Genomic DNA, 14867 nt, shown 5'->3' with positions numbered 1-14867 from the left:
ATTGAAATGACATGCTTTTAAAGGGAGTGGCGCTTTCATGATATCATCATACCTTCCTTCGCTACTTTTCATGAACAAATGTGTAAGAATGTTAACTTTCCGGCAGTATCTATTTAGTCCTTTATTCAAACATAAATATCTTTTAATTAAAAAGAGATTTACCCGGCAAGTCTAATTGTTACATTTTTATTTAAAAACCACGCTTGAGTTGTAATAATTTTAAGAGAAACTTATTTTATGAAATTTGTTATACACCAAATCAAACTTTATGAGTGTTAGATAATCATGCATTTTCAACACCAATTATCAAGATTAAAATATTTTTTTTATTAATTTTTCTTTTGAATATAAGTTTTTTAATGAAATCTTCAAAATCATGTCGATATATTGGTAATTTGATAATCCACTTAGATTCAAATAATTCATTTCAAATCTTACTAAATTAGTCTTGGTAGCATTTTGTAAGTTGTCCCCTCCGTAAATCTCTCTTAATTAAGTGTTCTAGATTTTTAAATTTTTCTATTTCCAGCAAATGGACAAGATCGTGACACGTGGAGTTATATTAATTCGCTACCCATAGAATTAGTAATCATCTTTGAAGGGTAACCGGTTGCTTACTTACGCAACTTAAATTTTGTTTCCACGTTTCGCTATTTATTAATTAGTTAGTTCGTTGGACACTAAATTCCCTTAAATATTATATTATATTATAATAAGTAAACTTTCTCTGTGGGGGTGGGACCTTTGAAATGGGTCCCACTTATTTAAAATTCCAACCCTAAGAAATTCCTCCTCCACCACCACCACCACCAAAGTCATCCACACACCCGGGGCGCCTTTGAATTTCGATTAAAAACAATTAATTAAAAGTTGAATATTTTCAAAGGTTGTTTCACATTTTTCTTCGCTTTGCCTAAAAGCTGTAAATCGGATCAGCCACTAAACCCAAACTCCATTTATTCTCTCTCTTTCTTCACTTATGGGTAGACTCTCCTCTTCCCTCCTCCTCCACCACCACCAAGTATTCTCTATCCTTCTAACAAGAAACCAATATGGGTTACTTCTCTTGCAACTCAGAGTCCGCAATCATCACTTGCGATCCCTATAATTGGGATAGAAAGCTTAAATCTTCATCGAAAAGCATCAAAACCAACAAGAGTAAATCACACAAGATCAGACGCTTCTCCTACACTGATCTTGAATCTTCCACTGATGGATTCTCTTCTCAGAGGTTTCTTGGTAGAGGTAGTCATGGTAGTGTTTACAAAGCTGTTCTTGATGATGGAAAACTCATCGTAGCCGTTAAAAAGTCCATATCAACAACATCATCAATGACGAAGAAGAAGAATACTTCACTTCAACTTCAAGAAGACAGCAAGAACAGTAACACAGTCACTCCAGGAGAGAACGAAATCGAGATCCTTTCAAGAATCAGAAGTCCTCGATTTGTAAATCTCTTAGGGTTTAGTTTCGATTCTCAAGATAACAAACTGATTGTCGTTGAGTTCATGTCCAATGGATCTCTCTACGATCTTCTCCACTCGAACCCTAGACCGCCCGGTTGGGTTAAGCGTCTTCGGTTCGCGTTACAGATTGCGAAAGCGGTCCAGATTCTACATTCGTCGAATCCTCCAGTGATCCACAGAGATATAAAGTCATCTAATGTCCTCATTGATGCCAATTGGAATGCTAGATTAGGAGATTTTGGATTGGCATTGAGGGGATACGTAGAGGATGTAAGGATAAGGTGTACGCCTCCGGCGGGCACGTTAGGGTATCTCGATCCTGACTATATTGCGCCAGAGAATCTCAGTTCGAAGAGCGACGTCTTTAGTTTTGGGATTCTTTTATTGGAGATTATTAGTGGGAGGAACGCTATCGATGTGAATTACAGCCCACCTTCTGTTGTTGATTGGGCTCTACCACTAATCAAGGAAGGAGATTTCCTCGCAATTTATGATCGTAGGATTGGTCCTCCTGAGGATCTCTTGGTTTTACAGCATTTGACAATGTTGGCTGCTCAATGTGTGAGATCGAAATCTGGGAAGAGACCATCGATGGCAGAGGTGGTGGAGTACCTTAGAGTTGTTAATAAGAGAGTGTCATCATCCCAAATTTGGAATAATCTTAGGAGACAGAAGTCATTGGCAATGAGATATGAGGTGTTTGATGAGGGTGAAGAGGTTGTCAAGACGTCGAAACTTGGTAGTAAAGCCGCGACCTTGAGGAACAGAAAAGTATCCTGTGTTGAGCCCAATGTGGTTTTGGGGAGAGAATTGAGTGGTAAGGTCAGGGGTGGCATTGGTCGATCGAATTCGATTGGGTCAATTAGTGAAATTAAAGTTGTGTCTGATACTAATGTGGTTAGGAGGAAATCGGGTTTGGCTGTAAGAATGCCTACTGTGAGACTTGTCAAATCTAGGTCTTTGGAGCATGATAGAGGAAGAGGGTTTGTGTTTCAGTTGGTGAAAAATCCTCAAGTTCGAGGGTTAAATATGGCGAGGCTGGTGTTAAGTGAGTATAAAGGGCCTAAAATGAAGAAAATTGAGAGGAAGCAATCTATTTAGGTATTTTTTGTGACAGATTCAGCGAGTCAATTGTAGAATGGGTGCCACATCTCTGTTTTTTAGTTGAAAACTTGAAAATTGATCCTGTAATTCAGTTTCGTTGCATCAACTACTTGTAACATTATACTCCATATGTACTGTATTTCCACAGAGTTCACTATTTTACTAGACTTAGATTTAAAACTTTTCGATCAGGGAAAATTTTATTGTAATTGGTGAAATTTAAGGAGTATTCCATGTTCTTTTAGATCCATTAAATGGAAAAATTAAGGTATATTATGTGTTCCATTATAGTTTTACATGTCTTAATATGACATAATAATATATGCCATGAACTAGATTCGGTTGTCTACTGGATGATATGTGGACAATATGACCTATATCGTTACTCTTTTATAAAGGATGAACTCTCTATGAGCATTTGGTAGTTTACTGAACCCTCTTCGTTCAGAGAACCATCAAGATTGGTCCTGAAAATAAATATATAGGCATCAGTAATACTGCGTGTGTGTCTGCATGTCTTATTAGCTACTCTGTCAATAAAGAAGAATCTCTTGGCTCTAAACTCTGCCATTGTTCTTTGGTGGTCACTATGGACAATGGTAAATTTATCATAAGGCATTGAACTTAAATTTTGAGATTTTGTGAGCTTTACATTCTAGAATGGAGGAGCTGGGTGGATGGGGATGAATGCCAATACATAAGCAAGAAATAGGTTGAGGTGTGTACTGTGGTGGGAATTGATACAACATACTTCCTCGATAACATTTGGACTCTTGAATTGTCTGGCAGGAATCTGTACCCAACATGCTTAATGACGCTTTCTCCTTTTGTGTTCTTGCTCTTATTCATCTATAAGACAATTGGACTTCAAATTGGTCATGACTCTTGCTTTTTTGTTTGTTTGACTGAATTTATGGGATTTTTTTTCTTATTACCTGCTTATGTAGTATTTGAGAGTTCTAATAATAACATAGGTTGCCATTCTAGTATGTGGTTGTGATAGATATATTTGTTTTTTGTTCCTTTCATTTAACCATTTAAATGGTAGATTGGACCAAGATACAATCCCCTGCAATTAGAATACTACACAAAATTGTACACAATGTTACAATCTCCGCAAACTACGATCAATATCAAAGGAGGAATGCTTCTGGTGATCATGGTCCTGGCAAACACCTATCTTGCTGATGGTGTTCAAGTTTCAGTGTTGCGGGTGATTTAGCAAAGATCATTTCTCTAGGGTGGTAGTGGTTCATGAAAGGAAAGGTAAACTTATCGTGGCTTACACAAAATATTATTTAGGTTCATTTGGATATCATCAATTGATAGTCGATGCTTGCATTATATTTGCCAGATGCCTTTCTATTCCCTAAATCACTCTTTTGGTAAGCTGTATATATTATGTTTTGAGCTAATTATGGGTATTATGCCGAGTTATTGGTACTGCAGCTTGGTGATTGTATGATCATCTACATCTGCTAATGACATACAGAGTTGTTCTGATCTCCTCTGTACGTTTAGGGATTCTTTTAGTTATGGAAATGTTTATCGGTTTGTCCTTCCAGTGGAGATATTGTAGTATCTCAATGTCACATTTTTATAAACAGGTCTTAAGGGGACAAAATGATTATCGTTTAGCTGAACCCATTACTAGATAAATTTGCAGCACTGCACAGCTCCTTCTCATCACAAAGGAGGGAGCCAACTCACTAAACCATCATAGTAGAAACCAAAGCTGCTTCCATCTATATTCGCTTTGGTGTTATAGTGAGGAATACAAACAGAACAATTTGGCTTGTAGTTCTTGCCCCTGGGCAAGGCTGTGGTTGGTTAGATTATGTTTGAAGACTAGCCAAATTTGGCTTTTGTACTTGTTTATTTAGTGTCTGTTTGCTACAGATACCAGCTTCTGCTTTAGAATTCTGTGTCTTAAGAGAAGCAAAAGCTCAGTGTCTGGGAAGCTGCATCCAAGAGAATCTTGTTTGTAACAAAAACTAGCGAAAAAGCAAAAGTAGTAGAGAGAGGTCGAATTGATTCTATTGTTTAATCGATGAGTTAATGAGAATGACACTTTTTTTGGTGTCGGCTTCTCATAGTGGTTCTTGTGCGAAAGTAGCCCCAGCAAGGCTCCTCAAAAATGTAGTTTTGGGCTTCCGCATAAGCTATTGAAGTAGAAGCCGTTACCAACAAATATGCTTTTCTGGTTTTTCAGCTCAAAGCCCAAAAATCCGTTACAAAAAGACCCTTAACGTTTAACAAGCCCTTCCCCTGGTCAACCAACTCCTTAACCACTAGGGGAAACACCATGAATAGTGGGGGAAGACTTTGAAGCTCCCATTTCGCTTCAAAATTTTGGTAGTACCTCTCCCTTGAATGACATGTGGTGTCTCCAAGGAGGTATCGCAAATATTAACAAAAAAAAAAAATTAGGGGCATGAAATAAAAAATAAAAGCAACGTAGCATGTTACAAAGAGGGTTCCTCCAAAATTTTGAAGCAAAAAGGGAGACAAGGGTCCAGGAGAAGGGGAAATGGGTTTCCCCACTTTTCTGTTTTACTTTCCATAAGCCCATTGTGATGTCCCCTGATGGGGGCAGTGCGAAGCGAGAGTGGTAATGATCATACTCGAGCTTCTTAGTTCTAATTCAATGTTGTTAATATGTGGGTATGGTTATTATGACACTGAATTTGATACTTTAATTACATGTGTGGATCCATGGGGAGGACCCACATGGGATAAGGATTGATTCTGGGAATGATGATCTTCCCAATACAAATCATTCTCTTCTTACAAAATATTAGTTGAATAATGCTGAAGTGACGTCAAGATTGTACCTCATATTGCACATCTGACATGCAAGTGTGTAAGAACAATAATGCTTTTCATCGAGATATGAGTAAAAAAGTATCTATGATTCCTACACACTTTCACGACAGGATGTGCGATATGAGGTCACGCCAACACTACTCATTTTGTTTATGAGTGACCTCAAGTTGGAACCTCATGTCGTACTTCTTGATGTAAAAGAGGATAGGAACCATAGATGCTTTTCATCGAGATAATCTATGGTTCCTATCTAGTATCTGCTTTCACGTCAAGAAGTGCGATACGAAATTCCAGCCCGAGATCACTTCAGCATTATTCTTAGGTTATAGATCTCAATTCTTGACAAATGACAGGCCCAACCAACGAGCCTTAAGCCTCGTCTAATGTATTTGAACGAGTGGTGCTAGGTGACATTAACAGAGACACAAAGGTGACAAAAATGATGTGATGGTGCGCATATAACCGTAAAGCATCTACGTTATGTGCACGCCATCACATCATTTTTGTCACCTTTGTGCCATTCCAGCATTTTCCTATTTGAACAACACTGCTAAAAAATAAATAAATCTTAATGCATCGTGATCAAATACACTTCTTAATCAATTTCTTGCCAAAAAAAAACAAAAAGGAGAGCTTTTATTGCCACACCAACTTTTCTAATGCCACCCCAAGTGTGCTAAATCTTTAATGATTTACATATGAATTGGGGTGGCATACTAGCATATTAGAGAGAGTTGGTGTGGCAATAGAATCTCTCTCTAAAAAAAAAGGTTTTTATATGACTAATGATAAAATGACACGTTGACACATAAGCCGTCTATATGTGGCTAACGTGGCAAGGGCACAAAACTGTAGATCTTTTTCTTGTGTATCCTAAAGCAAAATATCTATGGTTATGTGCCTTTGCCACGTCAGTTGCGTACAGATCACGTATGTGTTAGTGCGTTCGATCATCACCACTCTTTTTATATCCCAGTTAAGACATCTTAAAGCTATTCAATCTTTTAGGCAACCTTTGACCATTATTTTTTTTCCGCAAAAATCGACCATCTTCAACCCTTAATTAATTTGATAGACACTTCAGCTTTAAAAAAAATTATTTATGTTCTTATCATTGATGAATGTTGAGAGCAAAATAGTAGAGAAATTTCAGTAATTAATTAAATCATTTGTGAACAAGGAGTGATCTTGTCACCAAAACCAAGAGTGAAGATCACAGGAGGTTGAAGATGAGGGCATTTCCATTAGGTTTTTTTAGTCTTTCACAGAAGACTATGGTCAAAAGGCACGTCATCAATTTCAATATCATAAGAGTGTGTATCTCAAATATTCACCAAAACCAGGGGTTATGTCTATACCAAATACAAGAAATAATGTAGAGGTATTGATGTGGATTTCCTTCGTTGTTATCGGCCCTCTCGGCCGGACTCCATCATACATTCAATTAAATTCTAATATATCAGTTGGAGGGAATAAAGGAGGTGAGGTAGCCATTCTCATTTCTCAGAGAGATAGTGATGGGTGCCTGATCATTCTAATTCAATATTGGACCATGAAAGAAGGGATATATATATATAATTTTGAAACTTAGGATTTCTCATTTAAAAGCTATCTCGGACTATAAAAGTTGTCATCCTGTATGTTAAATGATGCTTGCACCATTCAGTGGGATGTCAAAAGAATTGTTCCAAGGATCAAGGATGTACCATCTATATTTGATGATGTGCAAATCAGATTCTACTTCATATAAGCGAAAAAAACTACAGACTTTTTGGCTTCCTTTTTGAGTAAATTTTGGGAGATAAAGAATATGCCGAGTGAGTTGATTTTATAATGGGAGAGAATGCAAGAGCAAACACCTTTACAAGGCTGTAGCACTGTTTATATTTTTGGTGGGGGATCTAACTTTACTCCTGATTAGGAGTGTCAATGGGTACCTATTTACCTAGAATTGAAATAAAAAATCCCAGTTTTAATTTCTTTTTTATTAGAACCGATTAGAGTCTTGTCTAAAGTGGAACTAAAACTATAGGAACCAAAACCATTAGGTTCTATCCAATGGGTATTTGAAACTAGTTTATTTTATCATTTTTGTGTATTATAGATGCTTAAAGATTTTCATATATTTTAAAATTTATATAATAAAATTAACTATGAGTCTCACTCTGCTACAGTTTTGCATGGAATAAACGTCTCATCTAACTACCGTTAGATAAAAGATTAGGGTCGACACTACTCACTTTATTGTTTTTTTTTTGTGTGTGCGCTAAATCACTATCCAATTTACATCATTTTCCTTCTTTTATCCCATTTTTAATAATATCCCTCTAACTTTGTTATATTTTCTATTTTTACCCTTTAATCCACTTTATTATCTTTTTCTCTTCACCTCCTTTCTTAATAATGCCTCCACAATTTTATTATTTTCCTTCCTTTACCCCATTAACAACCTTAAAGATTTTTAATAATACTCTGTCAACATTATTATTTTTGTGTTTTTACCCCCCTTTAACTCCAAAGAGGATATCCATAGCGAACTCTAGTTTGGGCATCGTCTACTTAATAAATATTAGATAGAGTTCTTAAAATTTTCACATAATTTTTAGATTAGAGGTTAATTAAAATATGCATTTCTTCTAAGTGTTTATCATTGTAAAGATGATTAATTTTAATTTTTGAAACACCATTAGCTCATAATTTCTTTAAGGTGTATTGTAATTGAATTGCTATTTTTGTATATGATATGCTAATTTTTTGAAAGGAAAAGATTTTATGATGATTCGAAATATTTTTTTCCTCAATCAATTATTGAGAATCGGGACTGATAGGTACATGATTTTCTTGATGGTTCCAATTCCAATTCTACTTATTTTAGAATTGGAATCAACAAGGACCCGAACTTAATAAAAAAAAAATGATTATGGTTCTAACTACCTTAGAAACAAAATTGGAACCAATCCATTGGCAACCATACTCCTACATGATTGGACTCAGGATCCAAACTTAAATACTCACTATTAACAAGTCCAATGAGACCTCTCTTTCTCTCTCTCTCTCTCTCTTTCTATCTCTTTCACATAAGGGAGTATTTGGTTCATCCACAATGTGAAAAAAAACTCAAATTTGACTGTCCTGGACTGTCGAATTTCATAAAATTCAATGGACAAAAGGGTCGAATTAGAGTCAAAATTTTCATTGTTAAATTTTTTTTTTTTTTGGACAGGTCGAAATTGTCAAATTAATGAGGGATAGGAGAAATTCGACAGCTGTAAGCTGTCAAATCTAAGATATATATTCAACGGTCCTAGACCGTCAAAATTCATTTTCTAAAATTCGTGAGCCTTGGTCAGTCAATTTTTTCTATCGAATTTTCTAATTTTCATGTAGTGATTGTTAGATTCTAATTTTACATTTTGACTTTAGATTGCAGGAATCAGTTCATGAAAACCAATTTCTAGAATCCAAAATTTGAAGAAAGAAAAAAAAAAAAAAAGTGCCTCACTTATGATTTTAATTGACCTCTAACTTTGATTATGGGAGAATCAATTTTTTTTAAACAAATCACTTATCTTGGTGCAACTATTTGTGTAAAATAATCCTTAATTATCACAGTTACAGTTTATTATCTTTGATTTCACTAACGTTTGAAAGAATAATACTTTTTTTTAATCAAATTTCAAATAATCTTATCTTAATGTAAAAGAGGGGGAAAAAATCTTCTATAAATACACCATGTTGGAGTTTGGCCAAACCCGAGATAGTTGGGGGCAAATCAACACACGAAATAAGAGGATGATTAAGAAGAAATGAAGAATGATTGATACAGATATAGACCGACATGATTCTTGATTTTCGCAGATTGATGAATCTGAATTGATTGTGTAATAATTGATTTATAAGTCAAATTAAATGTAGCATTGGATTCTAGGATTCTAGGCAAGAATCAGATCTTGAAATCCGAAATAAACACACCTACAAGCCCAACGTTAAAGCTACAAACACACTTATCCTCTTGTGTATTGGGAAACTCACCTACAAACCAAAGGTTAAAGTTGCATTTCTAAAGAGTTATTTGTAGACAAACCCATGGTCAAAGTCTGACCATTGGACAACCAAATTTTAATATAACAGCCCATTCATGAATAAACAAAAGCATCCCTTTTAACACAAACAAGAACAGAAATGGAATTTTGCTTAAATGATAGCACTTCCAAGGTTATTGGCAGACACAAAGCCCTTACAAAAATAAATGCAGCTACTTCCATTCTTCTCATGGTTTTAAAGCTCGTTTTGACTACACATCTCTCATTCATGAACAAGACTGAATCGTCTGCGACGAGTTATCCGATTCATTCGAGACGTCTCGTTCAATAATGACGCAATAGACTAACTTTTGAGACACACATCAAGTTTGAGACAACTTGTCAACCCGTCTTGTTGGTGCACGATATCGAAATGAATCCAACGAGTTGTCTTGGTCATGATTCTTCTTGAATTCTAATTTTACTGCACATACTCCCCTTATTCTATTCCAACATTTTCTTAGTAAAACATAGACTAAACATATATATACAAAACTGAACACTCACGCTTTTAATTACATAAGTTGTGACTCTAGAAAAATATTTAATGTAGTAACAAGAACCAAACCCAGCATATTAGTTATAAGATATCGATGATGATGAATAGAAAATTGAATTAAGAAATGAAATGTGAATCTGATTTGAACAAATTTCTTTTATTATTTTTATGTTGTTGTGGGAAACATAACAAGAGAAAACAAATAACGAAAACAAAGAACACAAATTTACGTTGTTCAACAAATTGTCTACGTCCTCGGAAGACAGGAAGAAAAATCTACTATCAACAATAAAGAATACACTCTCTTTCTTATTTTGATAAGTGAAGACTATACTCTCTCTCTCCACTCCGCTTCAGAAAAGGTCCATTTTGATACTATTTTGCCTCTTGAACTCCAATCCGAATATAAAATGTTATTTCTTAAAATAGTTTAAATAAAAGATGAACAAAGTAGGAAGTTAAGATGAAGAGAAAATCAATTTATCTAAATGCAACCTTTATTATCATATTTTAAGCCAGACTACCCTAAAGAATTTTCATTGTATCATTATAAAAAATAAAATAAAATAAAATAAAAAGAATTGTGATAAAATGACACGCTATCACATACGTAGTCTGTACACGGTTGACATGGCAAGTGCATAGAACCATAGATCTTTTTCTTTGGGATACACAAGGAAAAAAAATCTACAGTTATGTGCACTTGCCACTTCAACCGCTTATGTATTAGCTTGTCATTTTATCGTTTGTCTAAAATAAGGAAAACCTTAATAAATAATTGAACCAATATTTTTTCGACCAACTAGAGTTCAATTTGATTGGATCAATTTGTCTTTATTAAATAATAATAAAACTCAGGTATACATACTAAAAACAGAAGAAAATGCTGGTTTTTGGATCAAATATAACTTGAATAGTTGACAAGTGATCTAAACTAAAACCAAAAAAATTTTAAACTTCTGAAAGTCCGTAGGATTAGGCATGTAACATCAGTAGGAAAATAATCACCTTAAAAAAAATTGTAATTTTCAGGTGTATGATTGCACATTTTTCCACCAAAGCGATTTTCTACTGTGAGAGAGAATTTAATTTCACACCCTACCCCAAAAAATGATATTCACACCTTCTAATGTTATTGACTCGATTACCGTACTCCAAAACTAATTCTCTTTTCACTATTTTCCTTCGCGCAATCAAGTGGCAGAATTCATTTTCTCGAGAAATTCATTTCCCCAATAATTACAGACCCTTAGTTTCTTATAGCAGAAACACTTGGACTGATTAACGATTCAATTTCTCTTTTTTGCCACTTGTTTTGTATTTCTTCCTGTTAATATTTTTCAAAAGTTTCCATTTTCATTCTAGATTGCCATTACACTTGGGCAAACAATTGTAAGAAGAAACTTGACACAAAAGTGTATGCAATCATGGATTCATATTTTTATGATCATTAAATATTTATATATTGAAATTAAAAAAAACTCCCATCTGAAAACCTATTTAGAGAAAATGGCATTAAATTGATACACTTGTGGAAGAAGATAGCAAAGGCTTAAAATGAAAACTGGGACTCTTTATCTCCCCAATCTGGAAAAAATCAACATCTAAAACTGAATTTTCAGAAAATTACTTCGGGCCCAGTCTTGCGAGCGATCTGATTCAGTTTTTAAATACTATGGTAAATCAACACACAAGTAAAATATTTAGAATCACCCTCGTGGAGGGTATTTCTCGAACAAGTGACATGTGGCAATCTCGATGAATTTTAATCAAAGAATCGAATTACATGATAACCTAACCGATCGTCCGAGTTACCAAAGAAGCTGACTTACCAAGCTTCAATGGTGTAGAGTTCGGTACCTATCCCGTAAAGTATGGACTATAGGGTGTAATTTCTTTTGCGGAAATCAAGGCAAATCTCTAAACGGGTGTAACCACTCGGAAGAGAATCATGGAGAAAATCATAGAAAATCTAAGGGAAAAATTCCCTTCAAATACAAAGGTACAACACGCCAAAAAGATATGAAAAATCCTCTCTAAAAATACTCTACACTACTTGTGTCGGAAATTTTGATTTGGGCATCGGATGGGTGTTGTTGCAAGCCCTCCCAGGAGCACGGGAAAAGGAGAACTCTTTTGTTTAGAGGATCACGAACCCTCATAATGATCATCATCATCTTCATCAAAGCTTTATCCCGAAAATTTGGAGTTTGCTGAAAACCCATAAGTCGAATTTTTAATAACATAATCTACCCTAACATGAAAAAAAAAAGGGGCTCAAATCTCTTAATTAGAGATTGCAAGTTAAAAATATATAAACAATCTCACCCAATTTAATTTAATTTGTCAGAAAAACAAACATAAACATTAAAATGGGTGGGTGTAGACTGTAAACCATAAACATGGTAGTAAATGAAAATAAGATTCCAAGATTCAAACGGATGGTGCACACAACACAGCCGAGCTCCCAATAGAGTTCATCAGTGACGGACAAAAAATACAAATAATTGGAATCAGACGGACATACAAACACACTCTCTCTCCTTCCAATTTCCAAAATAGAATATCAGTATCCACTTTCTCCAACATCATCTTTTATCCATTTTTCAGTTTCAGTCTTTTAAGAGTTTGTTTGTTTGTTTGTTTTTTGTTTGTTTGCTGAGAATAACATTAGCACGTCCAAAACCGTTTCATAAACGAATAACCATATTTTCTCCTCAACTTGGAAAAATCAACACTATACTATTATACTACTACACACATTAATTATTCTTCTCCTTCCCCAACAAAAGTTATCAATCCATCAAATTCAATATATATAGATTTTTACATAAAATATACTTCATAATAAATTCAAGTGAATGTTGAAATAAATTATAAACAACAAAACCTTTACTTGTTTGTGCATTCTGCACTCTTGGCTCAGAAAATAAATGCAAACTCAATATGGGGTTTTTCAACATTTTTCCTTTTTAGTACCCCAAAATATTCATAAATTTTTTTAAAATCCAAAGCAGTCGAAGCCTGGCACAAGCACTGAATGAAGAATGAGAGAGATATTAGCGTGGAAAAAGGAGAACGCACATTCATTTCTATACACATGCGTTTCAGTTTCAGGTTCATTTAGAGCCCAAACGAAAGGAAAAGGTTAGGTTGGGAAAATTAATTAACTTGAAAGAGTCAAAGAATTTGAGAAATAAAAAACAGCTTTGTTCAACTTCAAGTTCCACAGTCATGTCTTGGAACAATTAATGTTTAAAAAAAAAAAAACCTTAAACCCCTAGAAATTAAGGATTATTATCTACTACTATCTAATAACAAATAAAACAGGAGATGAGAGAAGTTAGATATGAGCAATGGCCCATAATCAACACTAATGCATTACTCATGAACAACATATCCAAATTCCAAACACCAAAAGCACTACAACTAGCTCTAACCAAGATAGAAAATAAAGAAAAATGACAAACAAGAAACATAATAAATTACCCTAAATACTAAAATATTGAGACAGACATAGAAAAAGGGATCCAACTTAAGTCTCTCTCATTAGAATCAGAATTCGAATTTCTCCCATTCGCCTTCGTTTTGACTTGAAATCGATCATGGTTTGAACTTCGGAAGATATATGTAGGAGGACCAAAGGTAATTGAGATTTCAGTTTTTAAGTAAACAAACTTCACTTTTTTTTTTTTTTTTTTTAGGGTTTCTTACCAAGTGTGTGCTTGTTGTTGTGCATCCAAACCTTCAACACGTGCCGCTTCACACCCGTCTCCGTACAAAACTGTTGCACGTTTGCCTCATCGTGTTTCTGGATCCTCCACCCTAACTTCTCGGCGAATGCTAGCATCTTGTCCTTCTGTTCCTGTGTGAACTTAGTTCGAAACCTCTTCTTTGTCCCACCACCACCACTAGGGTTTGACATGTCCTCCTGATCCTCCCTACTGTGTCCACCACCGGAAGTTGACGGCAGAGCTAACGGACGGTGGGGGTGCGGCGCCAATTGTAAATACCCCGATGGCGCACGATAGTACTGGGGGAATTGATGGTGGAAGGCAGCTTCTCCTTCGATCTCCTTACGATGGAAGTTTCGGTGGCAGTTACAAGCGGCGCATTTTAGTGCGTCTAGGGTTCCGTCCTCTCCAGCTGGCATGAACTCTCCACATCCGTCCACTGCGTGTCCTCCGATGCCCACCGCGTGATTCTTTAAGCACTCTCTGTACCTGTTTGTTGATTTTCTCATCAACGCAGTTCCTTCTCCTCCTCCTACTCCACTCACCATTTTCGGTCTCCCTGAGTTCCCAAGCGATTCGTAACTCGCTGATACAGGTAACCCGATCTCCTCTTCTTGTTCTTCGTGATCATCAAATTCCATCTTCTTTTTTTTTTTTCCTTTTAATCTTTTTAACTTCTTCTCTTAAAGAATTCTCTTTGTCGCTTCTTAATTACCGAATAAGATCAACAATAACAGATCAACCTGTTTAGTGTTCAAGATCTATTTTTTTTTTTTTTAAAGTAAAAAAAAAAACTTAATTCAAAAGAGAAGAAGAAGAAGAAGAAGAAGATAAGAGGCGGAGAGTGTGGCCATCAATTCTCCGCCTGCAAAAAAGTGATGTGTTTCTCTAAAGGCCTTCATATATCTTCTGCTACTGAAAGCTCCCTCTCTGTCTCTCTAGCCAAAAACCCATCTCATGCCGGTTACTCTGGCAAAATTTACCTGTTACAGCCGGTATCCATACTCTGTTTGAACTTTGAAATACTTTTTACTGTTTATTTACCTGAGGTAGATATTAAAGAAGAGAGAAATAAATTTACCTCGTCATTACCCACTCTTAATAAATGAAGAAGAACAGAAATAAAGAGAAGTGGTGTGTCGCGTCAAGTTGAAAC

General features: G+C 35.3%; 1 protein-coding gene and 1 pseudogene across 1 annotated transcript; one reads left to right on the top strand and one right to left on the bottom strand.

The window, feature by feature from the left end:
* Positions 1–783: 783 nt before the first annotated feature.
* Positions 784–2858, top strand: LOC147409119 (serine/threonine-protein kinase-like protein At3g51990 pseudogene; annotated as a pseudogene).
* A 10469-nt stretch (positions 2859–13327) lies between these two features.
* Positions 13328–14867, bottom strand: HB22 (homeobox protein 22). Its single transcript, XM_086425612.1, has one exon. The coding sequence runs from the start codon at positions 14350–14352 to the stop codon at positions 13678–13680; it is 675 nt and encodes a 224-aa protein (XP_086281738.1). The 5' UTR covers positions 14353–14867; the 3' UTR covers positions 13328–13677.

The sequence above is a fragment of the Akebia trifoliata genome, chromosome 2 (assembly GCF_017979445.1).
Source record: "Akebia trifoliata isolate Shusen 1 chromosome 2, ASM1797944v1, whole genome shotgun sequence".
Classification (NCBI taxonomy): Eukaryota; Viridiplantae; Streptophyta; class Magnoliopsida; order Ranunculales; family Lardizabalaceae; genus Akebia; species Akebia trifoliata.
This window is presented reverse-complemented; position numbering and strand designations above follow the sequence as displayed.

What these genes read in the sequence shown, in the direction of transcription:
- HB22 (XM_086425612.1), bottom strand. Translation starts at nt 14,352, where the DNA reads ATGGAATTTGATGATCACGAAGAACAAGAAGAGGAGATCGGGTTACCT.